Raw genomic sequence first — 19,500 nt, forward strand, 5'->3', positions numbered from 1 at the left:
AAGTCTTTTTGAGAATCAACACAAAAACGTCTACTTCTTGATATTTCTGTTTCTGTCCCACTTTTCTCCCCAAGACTTCAATTAGATACTGGATCAGTAGCATACAGAATTTTACTTTATTTAGTTGTATATACTGTATATAGATACTAGCCGCATATATACAATGTATGTAAGATCTATACATACCCACACAAACATGTACTCCATCCTCCTGAAAAGCTGAAGAATAGTGACTTGAAAGTATTTTCTTTTCTATTGTTTTCAAGCTTAGAAAAAATTATGGCAATAAAGTTAAAATTTTTTACTTTTAAAAACTGGGTCTTTTATGTCTTTTAAAGCTCTTGAGACTAATTTTAAGTGGAAAATTGACTTTAAAATGTCAAATTATAAATAAGTTTCTCATGTGTCCTGGCAGTTGTAACCACATTTGACTCAGTGGTCCTAGAATGGGGTGGGGGAGGACTGAAGGACCCATTTTCCTCCTCTAGTAAATGATTTAGAGCGACAAAGGACTGAATCATTTTTATATAGTTAAGTACTAAAATCAATAAGAGGATTAAGACCTTTATTTATGCTAGTTTATAAATTATTACTTTAGAGTATGGACTTAAACCAAACTCCAGCTTGAATATATCTTGAATGAGTCCAAACTTCCCAGAATAAGTCTTTCTAAATATTATCTTTGCTGGGTGTTAAGAGTAACTAAGACAACTCCTCTGGATGACTTATATAGCTTTAACTTTAACCTCAAAAATTCTATTACTCCCATGGTGATGAGAGAGAGTGAAAGAGAGAGAGTGTGTGTGAGAGTGTGTGAACAAGAGAGACACAGACAGAGGGAAATAAAGGAGAAATAAACTTCTGTCTGAGTTCTTATAAATTGTTTAAATCATAAAAGTTAAATTTTAAAAAGGCAGGGGAAGGAAAGAAGAATACATTAAGAAAAGACACAGGCACTAAAAAGCTTGAGCTAGTTATCATTAGCTAGTTAATACAGGCTTAACAAGGGTTTTAGTCTTCCGATTTTATGAAGTCTGTACTAGGGGTATTTCTTGGACTGCCAAGAAATAGCACATGATTTCATTTTTGACAGCGGTATAATCTATTTTTATTCATATGGAGAAGGAAAGGCTTCAACTATAAGATTTTACAAGAGATCAGAGGGGCAGGAATTGTCAGGATGGTGCTATCTGATCTGCCCATTGACCAGGGGAGAACCCGGAAGCGACCGTTAACTCTCAGATAACTAGCAAGGAGGGAGATGAGAAGCACACAGGGGTAGGGACAGAATCAATGGCAAGCAAGAAATGGAGGCAGCAAACCCAGAGTTCTAATACCAACCCTGAGACTTCTTATACCACCCAAGACACAGTTTATAAAAACTGCACCAACAAAGAAGCCCTTAAACTCTAGGGGAGAAACTCCACCATTCCTATTTCTCACTTTGACAGGCAGAAATACAGAATTGCTTCGTGGTTAAGATTTTAGGAGAAACGATGTTTGATGACTGGCCCTATGCATGGTTTCTGTGCAAAGAATTACAAGTTTTAAGGAAAGGCATTATAAGCCGTTTTATACTCATCTTTCAGTTATTCAATTTAATTTTAAAAATTCTGAGTTAGAACTATGAGAAAAAAATAAGGTTTTCTGTCCTTGTGAACTTGTAGTTTGGGTTAAAGAATAGAATTGTGGCTCCTATCATTGGATTACCATGAAAAACAAAGAAGAAAGGAAATTACATTTTATGTATCCAAAGTTATGCAAACACAATGACTAAAAGCACAGCTTAGTTAATCCTTCAAACATTTCTCTGACCCGTCAGAAACTCTCTTCTATACACAGGGACACCGGGCTTCAAACATTTCTCTGACCAATCAGAAACTCTCTTCTATACATGGGGACACCGGGCTTCAAACATTTCTCTGACCCGTCAGAAACTCTCTTCTATACACGGGGACACCGGGCTTCAAACATTTCTCTGACCTTTCAGAAACTCTATTCTATACAGGGGGACACCGGGCACCCCTAAAGTTAAGCAACATCCCTAGAGTCAAAGAAAAATAAGAGAGCAGGTGTCCATAGCCTAAAGCCCACATGCTCTTTCCCACATGCCTGGATGCCCTACATTTGTATTTAGTTGTATGATTTTACTGTCAAAGATCATAGGTACCTATACCTATGGCAGTGACATTAGCTTCTTCACTCTCTTGTGCTGAAGCTAATATTAAAATGAGTTGGCATGCCCACATACCCCGGCATGTGGCGTGATAAAAGTCCTAGTGTAGGATTACACATCTGCCTGGTATCAGGAATAAGGAACTTGTGAAAAACACATACATGTTAGGAAAGACTGACTGGGTCTAATGTGTGCTGAACAAGGTAGAGGCAAGTCGGGGGGCGGCTGCAGAACGTGAAACTGAGGGGTGATGCTGTGAATGACGGGGTAATACAATGGTGAGCCTTTCCTCATGCTCTTACACAGTCTTCTCAAGTCTCTATTTCAAGAAACCGTAAGTCTAGTACGTGGGAGAAATAGTGATGCTTCTTAATACCAAATTGTCCTTTCCTGCCTAACAAGGACAGAGCTGCAGCTGGACAGAATGCCTGCTCACAGCACCCCCCTCTGCCCACCTCTGAGTGGGGGCCTCACCGCCTCCTGTGCCGGTCACAGCGTGGGCTTCTAGAGGTGGCTGTCTCCTACACATGATGTGACCAAGCTGCCGGTTTTAAGTCAACATAAAACCACACTATTGTACTACTAGCAATAAAAACACAGCAAGATTAGAGCAAGGCACGGGTCTTCTAACACATTTTTTTTTTTAAAGGAAAAGGGAAAATACTTAGGAATGAGGTTTCTGACCATTTGACTGATGACTGTCTTTCTGACACATGTTCTTTTCTAGCTTGAGAATTACATCCAGGACAACATGAAGAGAGAAATGGTAGAGATGCAACAGAATGCGGTACAGAACCAGACCGCTGTGATGATAGAAATAGGAACAAACCTACTCAATCAAACAGCAGAGCAAACACGAAAGTTAACAGACGTTGAAGCACAAGTAAGTAATGGAACAGAAAACACATTAACGGTCCAGCTAGATTAGCGACTAGCAAGAAATCGGGCTGCATGGTTACCCAATTAAATAGTGGAAAAATGAAGAAAGCTCGACAGTAGCAGGAGAAAAATTTGACACAAAAATGAGAATTTGCAGTTAGGTAAGAATTTAAAATCAGTAAATACATTTTCATCTTTTTTTTTTCTTAAAGATTTATTTATTTATTTTAGAGAGTGGGGTGGCAGGGGAGGGGTGGGGGGGAGGGAGAGAGAATCCCAAGCAGATTCCCCACTGAGCGTGAAGCCAGACACGGGGCTCGATCCCACGACCCTGAGATCCTGACCTGAGCTGAAATCAAGAGTTGGACACTCAACCGACTGAGCCGCCCATGTGTCCCCATTCTCATCTTTAATACTGAGGTTAAATTACATTTTTTCTAACGACATGTGAATCATTTCATATGATGCATACTCAACAACTACAAGATAAATGCTCTTCTACCTCGCTGGGTATCTTTTGGACTCTGGATAAGTCCTTAACTTTTTTTGTGCATTTGAGAAATGAAAGGCACTGAAGAGAGTGCAAGGAACTTTGTTCTTCAATCTAACTTTTAAGATAAAACCAAACCTCAAAGAACTGTGAAGACAATCTGTGGTATGAGTTCATAGACAAAGCAGCAAAGAGCTCACATGCAGCAGCGGCTGTGGTACAGAGGGCTTACCCATCCGCAGAAGGCTTCGAGTCCCCTGATGGCTCTAGTCCCGCCATTAGCTGGGGGAGCGAATCTGAGCAAAGGCACTCAGCTCTTGGGGGCCTCGGCTGGTTCTACTATAAAGTGAGGGCTGGGTCTTACAACTGGCTGCTAAGTGCCCTTTTAGCTTTCAGATTTTACGAGCTGCTGATTAACAGCAGGAGGAGACAGGAACATGAAGATAACAAAAGAATAACACCAAGACATTAAACATCAAAACACTGCAACAAAATTCATCGAGTCATGACAAATGACACACGTGTGACTGAGTAAGAATAGTCCGGGGGTGGGGGTGGGGGGCACCTGGGTGACTCAGTCGTTGGGCATTTGACTTCGGCTCCGTTCATGATCTCAGGGTCCTGGGATCCAGCCCTGCCTGGGAGGTGGGGGGAGGGAGGAGGTTACTGTTCAGTGGGGAGTCTGCTTCCCCCTCTGCCCCTCCCTCCACTCATGCTCTGTCTCTCTCTCAAATAAATAAAATCTTAAAAAAAAAAAAAAAGAATAGTCTGGTGGGGAAAAAAGGACAATTGGTGGAATTTATTAAGATGCTCCCAGTTCAAGGCTCTTCATTGGTGAATCTGCTTTCTGGTTCCTAACCCTGGCTTCTTTATAGGCTTATGAAGTTAGTTACCTTCCTACTCTGAGTTGTAAGTAATGCTTTAATAAAAAAGAGAGAGAGGAAGAGAGAGAGAAAGAAGATTTAATAGTAAATAATTTCTACAATGTATATTCCTATATGCTACTTCAGCTAAAAGAAATGCCAGACATCAACAGAAGGGGATATGAGGTAAGAGAAATGATAAGCCTCTCAACTGAAATAAGATCACGTTCTAGAATGGTACAGTTATTCTTTCATTGTCCCCCTACGGACTGTTGGATAAAGTAGAGAAAACAGTAGGAAAATGGTTGGAGAATAAAAGATTTTTATCTGAGACAGAATAAGAAGTCACTTCTTTACCAAATCTTTCCACAATATTAGAACAGTGTAGGAAAAATATAACTATATTACACGACAGATCACAAGATATGAAAATTGTAATCTCAAGAGGTGATAAAAGATAACAATTTTAAAGTAAATGTATCAATATATCCATAATTATTAAAATAAATTATTAATGTTTAAGCCACGTCCCCCACCTTTTGATAGCAAAACTAGTGGGAAATCAAGCTCATCCAAAAAAGTGTCTGGAGAGTATAACAGTTCTTATATTTTCAGACAATGGTAATCAAGTGTAAGACATAAAGCAATGCTGTAAACTGTTACTACGTCCTATGTAAGGCAGGCTTTCTAGCTTTCATTTAACTTTTGTTGGGTCACACGACTTCTTTAAAAAAGTCTATTGTGAAACTAGATATCATATGATCTGTGATAACAGGAAAATTGGAAGGTGACTGGAAAGAAAACAGCCTTTAATGTCCAGCTAAACACATTAAAATGGCTGAACCTAAGCAAGGACATCAAGGGACCAAATTATGCACTAAATCTACTGTGTGAAATGGGTTCAAATCCAAACATAAAATTTTCTGATTAGAAGATTCTTGTAGCCTGTCAGAGTGAGAGGCTATTCAACTGGACAATGAGGGATAGGTGCAGGTCTGATATCTTAGAGAAAACAGACAACCAGCTGACCTGGATAATTTAGATAGTCACCTACAGCTGGAGGCCTTTGGGAAAAGTGATGGAAAACATCACCATTGATCCTGGGTCAGTCTGGACCTATATGCCATCCTCCCCACCTCTGGCCCATTGTGCTCATTTTATAGCCCTTAGGAGTTGAATAAAAGACCCCAGTTTCCAGTTCCTTTTAGCAATAAGCAACACAGAGTATTTGGGCCCAAAGAATATGTAGGCCAAATCTATAGTCCAGGTGTTAATATTAAAACCCAACCTTTCTGCTGGCCAATGCCTTCACTCATTCATAAGACTGTTCATGGTATGAACTCATCCTGCTTTGACTAAGGACAGGACTATCCCTAAAGCTGCCCAGTGGGACCTGGCCAAGCCTTTTATGAATGACACAGACCCTGAGCAAACAATGGTTCTTTCAAGGACCCTTATTCCTGGGCAACAATTCTGCCTCACACTTACACGTGATGTCACGTCCTGAATAACCATGACCCAGAGGATGTGAGTAACGGACTCTTCCTGCTAGAAGGCAGTCAAATGCCAAAGAATTCATCCTTAAATTTGTTAGAACACAATGGGAACAGCGATATTGCATATGGCGTATGCCAGAGAGGCCCACAGAGTAAAACTGAGCTCCCACTTCATAGCGATGTATTATTGTTTCTTAATTGGTCAATATGATTTTTAAAATTAAAAGAGGGAGAGAGAGAGAGAGAGAGAGAGAGAGAGAGAAATGGAAAAAAAAAAAAGGCTAAACAAGTGAATACAAACTAGGAAATGCCGGGCTAAAAATGAGCTATGGTTTTATAGAATGGAAGCATGTGACTTCTAATCATGTCGTCTACTGATAAATAAAAGAACAACATTTTGTTTTGAGCGGAAGCAAAACCTTTTTCATTTATCAACAACTTCTGATGTATTAAATATGACCATTTTATACTCCCACTTGTCTCACTGTGTGAAAAGAAATGCTAAAATATGGCAGAACAAGAAGAACAGGATTATATTATTTGACACAGATACCACTGTCCGGAACTATTAAACACTTTCCAAAAAAAGACACGGTGGAAAAAAAACACATTCTGATGCAATCCAGGACCTCAAGCCTTTTCTGAAAATGAAGAATATGCCAAAATAAGATACTTGGGTAAATAAAAAAGTGCTTTAGTTATGTTTTCCTATAATTTAGCTGACTTAATTAAAAGGAAGTTATATGTAACTTTAAACATGACAAATAGGAATTTTATTTTGTTACATTTAGGTATTAAATCAGACAACAAGACTTGAACTTCAGCTTCTGGAACATTCCCTTTCCACCAACAAATTGGAAAAACAGATTTTGGATCAGACCAGTGAAATAAACAAATTGCAAGATAAGAACAGGTAATAAAAACACACAAAAATGTTAATTCAGAATTGCACACTTTCTAGATCTGAAAGCCTATTTCATGTGACTATTAATTATAAGCATGGCTTCCAAAATGACATATTTCTTAACGTGTAGTATCAGGATCCAACACCTTGTGAAGGAAAGGTAGGGAGAGGGTTTGGGAAGAAATATGGAAGTGACCATGCCTTGTAATCCAGTCTTCGATTTTTTTCATTCTCTGGCCCCTTAAAGATTCTCTTCCAGTGATTCCCCAAACTCTGCCTCTAATACTGCACATTTTAATCCATGACAAAATACTGCCATTGTCATAGAGTAAAAGTAACACTGGCCTAGGCATTAATAGTTCCTTTGACTCTGGGAACTTCGTTGTTTCCAATGCAGAATGATCCCACAGCTGGAAAACTACACTTCTACTGCAAACACACACGCACATTTCATGATACAATTGTTACTCCTAAAACATATGATAAAGTAAAAACAGAAATTAATAATAAATATAATATTGATATTTAAACAAGGTCTAGATAAATCCCAAGAAAACCAATACAGAAACAAACTTGGGGTGATCAGTGGGGATTGTTTTCAAAGGTTTACTGCAGTCGGGAACATAGAAGGATAATTGTGCTTATTAACCTGTTTCTAACAAGACTTGTCTACATGACGGGGAGAATGGCTAGACAATAACGTACTCTATTTCACAGCTACTTAATTTCAATTATGTAATTCTTTATTCTTAAGTAAAAGAGATGATGAACTTCATGTCTTACAATCATTCTTTCCTGTTAATCAGGAACTCAGCTGAAATAATTTTCTGTTCTTTGGGTAACAAGTTTAACTCATTATTGATTTAGGGTTTTGAAAAGCAAACAGATTTTTTAATTTTTATTTTTTTGCAAATACATTTTTTAATTCTTTAGTGTTTCAATTTTTTTCCTTTTGCAAAGTAATAAATAAAAGTTTGAGACCAATAACTGAGATACAACAGTCCCTCCTATTTCATTTTCTTAAAATGGTCTTATTTAATAATGTTCTCTTATTTAATGATGTTGCAGTAATGGGAAGATATGGGAGCTGAATGATTACTCTAAGTGCTTGCCAGAGCAATACTGTCCAGGCTATGTCCAGTTTGTTGAACGCAGCCTGGTATTGAACACTGCCCCCTCCTTACGTTTCTAATTCTGTATGCTAAAACACTAATATCATCAGTTAAGTATGTCAGTTATGTCACCCGAGTATCATCTTTGTAAATATTTGCCAAATCATATTGCCTTTTGCCTAGAGAAGTGCAAATCTGATTTCTGAGTTCAGACACACGGTTTAATGTTTTTACTTACTACAAGTAAACTTGGTTATACACAGTCAGCTGGGATTGCTTTGAAAGACAATCAACAACTTTCCCTACACATCTTTTGATCATCCATGATTTGGTAAAATTTCTTTGTATGTTAAAGCTTTACAATGTATAAAAAGGTAATTCCAACCATCCCGTAGCTTGTTGTCTTTTCTGATTATTCTTGTATATGGGATCCTTCACATTTTTTTTTCACTTAAATCTTTCACATTTTCCCCCAGTTTAATTGACGTTGACCAATGACACACTTTTTCGGTACTTTGAGCCTACTTTTACATGACACTAAATTTAAACAACACATTTTCTCCATAAAAGCACCTTGTCAAACACACCTAACAAACTATAATTTTAGGTGACTTAACAATAGCAAAGCACCACGACTTGGATTGCAAACATCTCACTCAGAATGGGGTTGTACACGGACTGTCCCTGAATGACCTGCCAAAGCACAGATCCTGAGAGGGATAGCTTGTTATCAGCGGAATTGTCATAAAAACCATATGTAACAAATCCATACCTGCAGGAAGAGTAATCTTTTTAGCAGCTGCAGAAATCACAATCTCTTGTATCACGAATAGGAAATGAAGTGACAATAGTAAGATTTCCATCAATGAGTGTAAATCAATAAAAATAAGAAAACTGTGCAGATGATTCTCCATCTTTCAGTGAGTTTGACATGCTGTGTTTTCAGGTGTCTTATATTTTGACTAACCTAGGATTTTATTTGCGAGAACATCATTACAATTATCTATAAATGTTTTGCACATGTGACAAACCATACCTTTAAATTACTTTCAGTATTTCCTCCAAAGTGCAACTGTTTTCATTACAAATAGTTTCAAATGAAGTCAAAGTACTTATTAGGGTCAATGTTTTTCTGAGAATTGCCACTATCCCATTTTTAGGTTCACCAGCTGAAGGTGAAAATTACTATGTGATTTTCATCTTATCATTCTTTTTTTTTTTTCCTTCTAAAAATAAATGATTCATTTATGGGCTACTTGTACCAGTTTAATTAAACTGATTATTGTTGTGGTGATTATTGTTATTGAAAAGTGCTGCCACTGTTACTGTCCCCTTCTGAAGAGCCTTGGTATTTTTTTAAATATTTTTTTAATTAAAAAAAAATCTATCCCCCAGTTACCCCATCCCCCCACCCACCTCCCCTCCAGCAACCCTCAGTTTGTATCCTAGAGTTAAGAGTCATGGTTTGTCTCCCAAGCCTTGGTATTTCTGCCCACACAGGATACTTCCCCACACTTCTCATCTGACCATGAGCTTTGTTAACAGAAAGATAAGGTATAGCTAAGTCCAACTTCTACGCTGATGATCGAACTGAGTCTCCTATCAGAAGATCAAAGACTCTGCTAAAGTGTGAGCTGTCAGACACTGTGTGTACTCCTCATGCTGCTCCATCTCCTTTCTTCCACCCCCACCACCCTCAGCCATGGCATTGGTGGCAACGTGCCAAGTCTTTGCTATGAATTTACACTCTATTTTCATCTACTTTATCCTGTTTAACTTTATCCTATTTAACTTTCTCTCATTTCAAAACTGTTGATTGTCACTCATTAAATGGATTTCCCAAGCCAGTAATGGGTCCCAATCTGCATTTTGCAAAATAGTGTGATTAATACAAGCCTGGATCTTCAATCCAGGCTTGTATTTTACCTTAATATTAACTATTTTAGATCAAGATGCAACTGCCCTCTGGAGCTATACTGGTAATAGGTTTTGGAGAAAGAAACTTTTTTTTTTTTTTAATAACTATCCACCCAGGAGTGTTCACACTCTGGACCACAGGATCGTCCCATCTTTATTTTATGCCTCCTCACAGAATATTAAAGACAACAAAAAACAACTGGATAACAAATTTCAGCAATGTCATTTTGAAGGCAGTATAGATTAATAACTTAAAAATGCCCCATTTATTTTATGTTAATTGTCTAGGTCAAGCATCACAGGAGCGCTTCCAAAGCATATTGCCTGAATGCTCATGGTACGAGAAAATGATTTTAGGGCAAAAAACGGAAAAACTGTACGCATTTATTTTTAGGTTAACTTCTGCCCACAGTAAGTCATCTTGGTTTTTAAATTAATAAAAGGGATAGACAATTAAAAAGTAAGTTGGCTAATATCAAGAAAAATAAGAACAGTTTAAAAATAAGTGTGATAACACTCATGAAAGTGGAATGCAAATAAATGCATTACAGTAAGTGATTATTTTTTGACTTGGTATACTGACCGAATACTTGCTGTCATATACTGATCTGCAATGACCTAGGCTGGGATAAATTTAAGAGCTGCAGTTGAGTTTCTAATAACAATTATTAAAACTGATCGTTAATGCTTATAGGTAAGACCTACCATGGGTAGTCAGCTTCTTGGCTGAGTCATGTTGCTTGCAGGGTTAAAGATGCAGAAAATCTGACTTTCCCCAAAAAGGCACAGCAGGCTTACAGGTTATTTGAACTAGAAGGGACCTCAGAGATCATCCTCTAGTCTACTGCCTCTGTTTTCAATATTTATTTCTACAGGTGAATATTCACTTAGGTAGACATGCACCTGAGATCCAGAGTGGGGACGGCCAGGTAACACAGGGAGTCATGCACAGACGTGAGGCTCTCAGCCTGGGCTTTCTGCTCACCTTTCCACCCGCCCCCGTGTGCTCCCAACACTGAGGCTGCCTTCTTGGTGCATAATTCCATGGTCCCCTACAGCAAAACCATGGTCTTCAAATACTCCATGTGATAACTTCTAATTGCAGACTGTACATCTTTGCCAGGGTATTTTATCCTCACATCTCTGTCATACTTATTTATCTAACGTTCTCGGCAAGTTTGAGAGCTTCTTCAGGGCCATGGCAATACCTTCACTGTGTAGACAGAGTGTCTCAGAGAAGCAGAAATTCAATAAACATAAAAGATGATATAAGAATTATGAAACTGACTTGATGTCCATAAAGCAATCACTAAACTAACCATTATTTCCCTTTACAAGTTTCCTGGAAAAGAAAGTACTAGACATGGAAGACAAGCATATAGTTCAACTACGGTCAATTAAAGAAGAGAAAGATCAGCTCCAGGTGTTAGTATCCAAGCAGAATTCCATCATTGAAGAACTAGAAAAACAACTGGTGACCGCCACAGTGAATAATTCAGTTCTCCAAAAGCAGCAACATGATCTGATGGAGACAGTTCATAATTTATTGACTATGATATCAACGTCAAACTGTAAGTCAGGTTTACATATCATTTTTTCCGTCAGCTTTAATTGCCATTATTTTGTAAGTGAAACTCTCAAAATTCCAAAAAAATTCTCATCTTTCTGAAAAGGACTATTTCTTTTACATGTTTCCTATGAAAGCTTTACAGGGTCTCATCAGAGAACCAATTAAAAAAGGAGGAAGTAACTCCACTTCCAGTTATTTACCTAAAGGATACAAAAGCACTAACCCAAAAAGATATACACACCCCTATGTTTATTGCAGCATTATTTACAATAGCCAAATTATGGAGGTTACCCAAGTGTCCACAGATAGATGAATAAAGAAGATGTGAATTATATACATATATATATTATTCCATTATTTGCCTTTGGCTTATTTCACTTAGCATAACACTCTGTAGCTCCATCAATGTTGTCATAAAGGCAAGATTTCATTCTTTTTTATGGCTGAATAATATTCCATAATATATATATATGTTATTCCATATATATATGTACATATATATGTATATATACATTATTCCATTATATATGGAATTTGCCAAAGGCAAATAAGCCAAATAAGCCAATAAGACAAAGACAAATACCATATGATTTCACTCATATGTGGAAATTTAAGAAACCAAACAAAGAAAAAAAGAAAGAGAAAAGAAAACAAAAAACAGTCTCTTAACTACAGAGAACAAAGAGATGGTAACCAGAGGGGAGGTGGGTGAGAAAAGCAAGTCTAAACCCAGAGGACTGTTGTGAAGACTGACTTAATACTTGCACTGACTGGCATAAAACCGTCACTCGAGAAATGTCCGCTCCCTTCTCTCAGCTCGTCCTTAGATATATTTTGCCTACTTTTTTACCTTTCTTTTCTTTTTTTTTTATTTTGGAGGGAAGAAGGGAGGCATCTTCAGTCATTAATTAGAAATGGGATATACAATCTGTGTGGCATTATCATTTTAAGTTTTTTTTTTTTCCTTAAGCAAACTGGGTCTAGTTCTTACTATGGTTTATTTCCCAATGTCCTTTAAACTTGGATTCTTTTGACACAGACACATTTTGCATATGAATCATGTGAAGATATTCCTCACTTTCATAAGAAATATGTTCTCACATCGTCCTCAAATCATGTGGTTATCCCAGTACTTTTTCACATTCATAGAAAAGGAAAAGACAATCATCTGACATCTGGTGAGAGCAGGATAATGTGAGGTGTTAACTCTGATGCGCCAGAGTAGAAAAATCATGCAGCTCAAATCCTGGCAGAAAAAAGTACAGGAGAGAGTGTAGTAGAAGAGGCTTTCTTTTCCCCATGCGCCTCTAGCTGATGTGAAGGTCGAACCTCTGTCTACCTGTGATGCCTACCCACACATCTAATCCATACGCCCATGCTCTGCTGGGTCTCTGGAATGGATATAAATACCTGCAGAAAAACACACACTCTCTCTCTCTCTCTCTCTCTCTCACACACACACACACACACACACACACACACACACTTTTTTATGGCAAAAAGGATTGGGAAGTCTAAATGTTGAGAGCAGAGTAAAAATCTGAAGGAATTTCATAATCCTAGAATTTTTAGACTTAGAGTAAGAATTTCAAAGACATAGATAAATTAATGGTAGGCTCCTCTTGAACACTAACTGTAATGGGACAGTTGCTAAAAATCCAAAGAATATTTTTAATATCTTTATCCAATAGTCTAAAGAAATGTATCAAGACTTATTCTCAGATATTTACCTTTTAAAAAAAGGAGAAAACTTACATCCCCAGCCTGGATAGGATAATGGCTAATGGGACATGGCACGCAGCCTCTGTAGAGGGAACACTGTTTTTAGATACATTCTTTTTTTATTCTTTTGCAATAACTTTAAGTGATTCTACTCAAGACGGAAGGTTTTTCTTAAAGTAATTGTTTACTATAGTTAATTGCAAAGTACTTGCATTCCATATTGATGATGAAAAAAAGGAAGTATGGATTACTGGTGATAATCTTTGAAAATTAATGGAGAACGGACTGAAGGAGTAATTTTTTTGGAAAGGATAAAAACTGGTGTGTCCTTTCTACCTATTATAAGAATTCAAATGTAATAAAACCTGAGTGCATCTCGAAATAATACACTTTTATCTTTTCATGAACCCCCGTTAAATGCTTTCCTGTTTTTTTTTTTTTTTTTTTTTAAGCAGCTAAGAACTCCTTTGATGTTAAGGAAGAGCAAGTCATTTTCAGAGACTGTGCGGAAGTATTCAAGTCAGGACTGACAACCAACGGCATCTACACGCTCACGTTCCCTAATTCCACAGAGGAGATCAAGGTACGGTGTTAGTCTCCTGGTTTCAGCTGCCTGGCTATAAATAGCTTATTTGAGAAGCAGAGGAACCACATAATGCAGTTCACACACCCAGACCCTTCCCAACTTCATGCAGAGCCAAGCAACAAACATTCACGGAGCGTCTGCCTCACACAAAACACCTGCCAAGGGCTCCACATCCAGTCACCACATACACATACAAACCGGGGATGTCAACGACGTAGAAATTTTCTATGGCATCATGAGAAGATACGTCAGTCTCATTTTCTCCTTGTGTTTGACTTAATCGTCATGCTGTCAGTTGTTTCTCTTCAGGTGTCAAACTCATTTCATTGCTTTTCAAGCAAATATCCTCCAAATACTAGAGTTCAAATAACCAAATAGTTTGTACGTCAGTTGTTCTTTCAAGGAGCACTGGTATTCCATCAAAAAAAGTCTCATTTAGCTCACAGTGAAAACAGACAAAAAGCTTTCCTTGGACACAACCATAGTACCTCGGTTTGCATAAGTGATGTATAGACATTTCCCATTTCATCATAGAACATATAAGAGGACACATACTCAGCAGGAGAGACTTACTAAAATTAGTGCTTTTTACTGCTTTGTCAAAGATATCCCAAAGTGAAATCGACTTATTTTTTCCCCAGTTGCGAGGGTTGCCGAGAGCATAGAGTGACTCAAATATAGGGTGGGCTATTCCCTTCATTCATTCTTGGGTGCTGGCAGTCTCCGCCCAACCCCCCCCCCCCCCCCGCGACTCTGCCCCATCAGTGCAAACGCTGTCACAGTGTCAAATGCCAAGAACGTCTCAGTGTCATTATGGAAACAGTGTCAGCCTTGTGGACTTGCAGCAAGGGTCTCGGGGACCCCCAGGAGTCTGCAGGCCACACTATGAGGATCACTGGGGTTTGGCTATTCCTACCCCATCTAATGTAGGCTGGAAGACTTAAAACACACCATCAAAGAGTGTGGTCATTTTCTTCTCAAGTATTTGGAGTTTATTTCAAGGCATAAGCTCAATTACTTTGTGGAAACTGAACCAACAACCAGAACTTACCATCAGGAAGAGTTAATACATAGCTTAACTCAGTTATTCTTAGTCATTCTGGATTACTCAGTGAGCATGGCTCCTGATGTTGCTCTGGGAGACACTGAGCTTTAGATGAAGGGGAAAAAAAAGAAAAAACACTGCCCCAGGGAATATTACAATGTGGCTTCTCAGAGAGGTCTGATAAGGTAAAATATTACAGGAGATTCCGTGTGAAGTGTTACATAATTAACAGATGACTGCATATATTATATGCTTATAAAAATGTCTGCATTTCATTGTAACTGCTATAAGTTGAACCAATGTAAACACTTATAGAAAAGGCCATCAATACTGTAAAAAATGGAAATTTTAGAGGTTCCTGGAACCATTATCTCTTTGAACTCAGTATTATCCTCAGTATTTAAAATGCTAATAAGAGAAAAAACTTTCAAAAATCTAAGCATTAAGGGTTTTAAGGACATAGAAAACAGTAACATATACTCTGATTATGAATTTAAAAGATAAATATTGTGCTATTGAAGATAATATTTTCCAAAGAAAATCTTTCTAGTTCATTCATGCTGCTTTAAATCAACCTTGGAAATCAGTTAATGTACCCAGTGCTCTAGAAGCAGTGCATTAGCGGGACGAAAAAAACAAAACAAAACATAAATAGTCTGCTGCAGATGAGAAAGTAATGAACAAATCCTGTAGGAAGGCTCTCAATCCCCTTTGCAGTCTGGTTTTCATAACAACGCTCTGTATACTACTGTCTGTCACCAGATGTTCGTCTTTTCTTGGCCTAGAGCAATGGGGACAGGGGTGGTAGCCGGAGGAGGACAGAGGATATCGGTGCAACGTGAATGTTTTGCAAATCCAGAGGGCAACCGCCGATTACACAGCACCAACCAACTGCTCTATAAATGTTTTCCTGACTCAGTGCAATGCTCCCACCCCAGAGCACTATGTCAGCCCAATGGCCTCACTGAAACAACAAGATGAAAATATATAATACTGTGGGACAACGCGAGCCTCAGGTCATGGTTGGAAACATTAGGATTTATATTTCTTTTAAACATTTGCAGTAAAAATAACTCATCGACACAGCAGGAAACAACAATCTTACCAAACCTCAAGTTTCTCAATCTCTAAAATAAATGGTCCAGATTAAGTCCAGATTCTAGATTCCCTTCCAGACTTAAGATCCCATAATTCACAATCTGATCGAGGGAGAAAAAGTCTGAGAGCCTCGCGTTTGAATTCTGGCCCTGCGTATTTGTGACTCTGAGCACATCATTTACCCTGTGTGAGGCCTCAGTTTCCTAGTCTGTAATGCGATGAAGTGACCCTGGTCTTAGGGAGCGAGTCCAAGGTGACCATGGATATACAGCACTGAGGACAGAACTCAGGACTTAACCATCTACTTGAGAAATGGGAATTGTTTACCATTTTGACTGCCCCCAAAGACTATGAGACAACTTCTCCGCATGAAAGGGCAGCCATTTTTGCCCTGTTTCATCTAATTCAGGAAAAGAATGTTCAACAGATCTTTGGGCCGACCTTTTGCCCAAAAGGGCCTACATATTTTACCCTTATTTTTGAGAAATTCATTAGGTTTCTGCAAAAGATAAAAACTGCATCAAAGGCATTTGAGTTTGTTTTTGCTGGCCAGAGACATAATAATTTCCTTCTCCAAATTTCACAGGGTACCTGTCTCCTAGTATTTATCTGTGTGATTACTATTTCATCAGTCATTCACCATGGCCTCAGAACCGAAGCATGACATTTAAATCAGGCATTATACACTGAAAGTCTTCAAGTTTCAGAGCAAGATACCAGGTCCCTGAACCACGCAACAGTGGGCTAACAAAAGCACTAACCGCCCTCAGGTCTGTGGTAGCTGGAGCGCTGAGGTCTTGGGCATTCTCTGCGGAAGTCCGCTTTCCTGATGCTGAGATAATCCATTTCATCATTTTCACTCAGTGCCCTCTGGCTACATGGACAACTCTCTTTGAACACTATCTTCCTCTGAAAGTTTCACGACTCAGTTAACCATGATACTTTAGATTCTATGAACTCTTTGTTCCTTTTTTCTTTTTATCGGAACAAAGAGATATTAAGGAAATGTTCTAATCGTCTCATCGTTGTCCCTGGTGGAGTTAGACAATGGTACGGCTCAACCCATTTCCACTTGGGCGGTGACTCTCAGCTAGTTTGGACTCTGATTTTCGCACGAAGACAAACTTCTTCTGTGATTTAAGTATCCATGACTTTATAACGGTGATCTTGACAGCAAAGAATCAAATATTCTTGGAACAAGGATAGGCTCGCTAGAAACCATATCCGGTCTTTCCACCCACCAGCATGCCATTTAGGATACAGAGGAAATAACTGGTCTGTACACACAAAACTCCTTAAACTAGCTTGTTCAGCTAGTTTACTAAACTATTTTTTTTTTTTTTAGAAGACATATTGAGAGAAGTGAGCAGTATTGACCATTGGGTGGACCACAGGCAAATTAGAGGCAGTATTATTCATGAACTGATTTCAACTTGGAGCTGCACTGAGGGACTGGCCTATTAACAAAAGGGTCAAGTTTCTCTGTTTTTGGCAGCCTACTATGGTAGAAAAGAAGGTACAGAATGAGGAATTTAAGAGACCTTATTCAAGTCCTATATTCCACTTAATAATTAAATGACTCTAGTCAAATTAATCTAACTTTACTAAATATTTTCACTAAATCCTTCCTCCTTTCACAAATGCAGAATTACAGTATCACAGAGTTGCTTCAAGATTGCATATAATAAATGCCAAGTACCCAGTGCAGTACTTGGAACAGAGTGGTGCATACCAATGATAACAAGATAATTAATGAGAAGAATAATATCAATACAGGGAGATAATAAGGGGTCACCTTAAGCAGGTCAATTTTATTTGTCTGGTTAATTTAAAATGGGGAAATCATCTTACTCTTAATAAATGCAATCTTCTGTAATGGAACATATGTTCCCAAACGTAAGGATCATCAGGGAAAACAATATGGGCGAAGGGACCTTTGTGGAGAGAGGTGGGAAGAGCGGTGGAGGGAAATCTGCTGGAGAACAGGGGGCTGGGTTCGCAGGGCAGCTCTCTGTCTCATTAGCAATGAGACATCAGACAAGGCACTGACACAGACTGGGTCTGGGTGTGCTCTTGGTTCTCTTTTATCCCCCATTCTTTAGGATTTTAACTCACAATTGCAGAATAGTTCACATTTAAACTGACTCTGCCAAAATTATCTCCATTATTTCCCAAAAAGACTGAGGAAAACAGCAAAGGAAGACTATTTCTAATTGGTTTTGAGTGATAACATTCATATTTATTACCTCGTATGTTGTAGGAAATTTTATCTTAACAGAATTTCTGGGAAAATTTCTCGTTCTACTATAATCTCATTATTTAAAACTATTTATGTAATCTTATTTGCAGGGGTTTTTAATTTCATAATAAAACTCCTGCTGAGTGGAAAGTGAGCATTGCATGCTCCTGGCCCAAGAAGGAATTCTGTGTTCTGGACAAAGTTTAAACCCACCAAGCCAGTTTAAAAGCAAAAATAAAAAGAGCTAGGAGGAGAAATACCACAGGCAGTGAGCAAAGTGCAAAGAAGCTTGAACGCTTGATCTGTGGGGCAGAGCTGCCAGGCTACTCTCAGGTCACATACATCATTCTGGGTACCCAGGGGCCTCAGATCTCTCATACCGAGGGATGAACCTAGAAATCAGACTTTTATCCCACATGGAAGAAGCCTTCTAACCCCACAGCATAACATAACAGGGGTCTTGGAAACCCTACAGTGCAAAAGTACTCCTTCTACACAACTCTCTGAGGAGTTAGTAAGGACGGACAACTACCATAAAGGTTTCTGGAGTTGTGAACACCAGCTTGTAGATTTCTACAGGTCGGAGATGAGGTTTGGGGCCAAACCACCAAGATGTCCCAATCACAATAAATCTCTAAGAAACAGCGATCTCTGGGTCAGCAATTGGGGTGGGTCTTTAGCCCAGAACAGATGATGACAAGAAAGTCCTATTCTCATCGACATTAAAATCGTGTTATATTACTGTTTATTTTTCATCATCATTTTAAATTCATGGTTTTCAATTCATTTAAAACCATCTGCTTCTTGGAAGACCACAAAGATTTACCCTGGGGAACCCCATCAGCACAAGTCATATTGTAGGTATCCACATCGGTCTTGTTTCTGTGAGTTTGGACACAGCCCTGACTCATTGGTGTTTCCCACGCAGTAATTGTGCGCTTCCCATTGGCAGGCATACTGCGACATGGAAACCTCTGGAGGTGGGTGGACGGTCATTCAGCGGCGTGAAGATGGCAGTATTGATTTTCAGAAGACTTGGAAAGAATATAAAGCGGTATGAATAGTCTTTAAGCCATCTGAAAATAATTTTCTTGTGAAAACTAACTTTCAAAATCTGCAGAACCTTCCCCACAAATCCAAAACTAACCAATGACTGTTGACAACTGTTGTTATCAAAGCGTTCCTCTTAACTGGTGTCTCAGTCTCCCCACTAACGAATGACCCTGTCAATGTAAAGTAAACTATATATCAAAACAAAGGCATGCAAGTGTGAGGCTTATTTTTAATGGCAGGCTCAGCGTTTTTTGGTAAGCCAACAGTTTCACAGAACTTCCCATGTCAATAAACCGAGCTGTTTACACTCATGTTTCTATTGGTGATTCCCCAAAGTAGTTCTAATTACT

The 19,500-nt window shown here is 38.5% G+C and overlaps 2 protein-coding genes across 10 annotated transcripts in view; one reads left to right on the top strand and one right to left on the bottom strand.

Moving 5' to 3' along the window:
* Positions 1-19,500, bottom strand: part of MCPH1 (microcephalin 1) — a 251,127-nt gene that overhangs the window by 101,096 nt on the left and 130,531 nt on the right. The gene's annotated exons all lie outside the window — the stretch shown is intronic.
* ANGPT2 (angiopoietin 2) overlaps positions 1-19,500 on the top strand; it is a 65,301-nt gene that overhangs the window by 35,401 nt on the left and 10,400 nt on the right. For 2 of the 3 annotated variants that reach the window (XM_027597827.2, XM_027597824.2), the window contains 5 exons: positions 2,904-3,059; positions 6,696-6,817; positions 11,176-11,408; positions 13,582-13,712; positions 19,050-19,151. In XM_027597827.2, the coding sequence (XP_027453628.1) occupies positions 2,904-3,059; positions 6,696-6,817; positions 11,176-11,408; positions 13,582-13,712; positions 19,050-19,151 (744 nt within the window). The remainder of the gene's footprint in view (positions 1-2,903; positions 3,060-6,695; positions 6,818-11,175; positions 11,409-13,581; positions 13,713-19,049; positions 19,152-19,500) is intronic. The other variant, XM_027597825.2, reaches the window with a different exon arrangement.

This window comes from Zalophus californianus, chromosome 2 (assembly GCF_009762305.2).
Source record: "Zalophus californianus isolate mZalCal1 chromosome 2, mZalCal1.pri.v2, whole genome shotgun sequence".
In the NCBI taxonomy this organism is placed as follows: Eukaryota; Metazoa; Chordata; class Mammalia; order Carnivora; family Otariidae; genus Zalophus; species Zalophus californianus.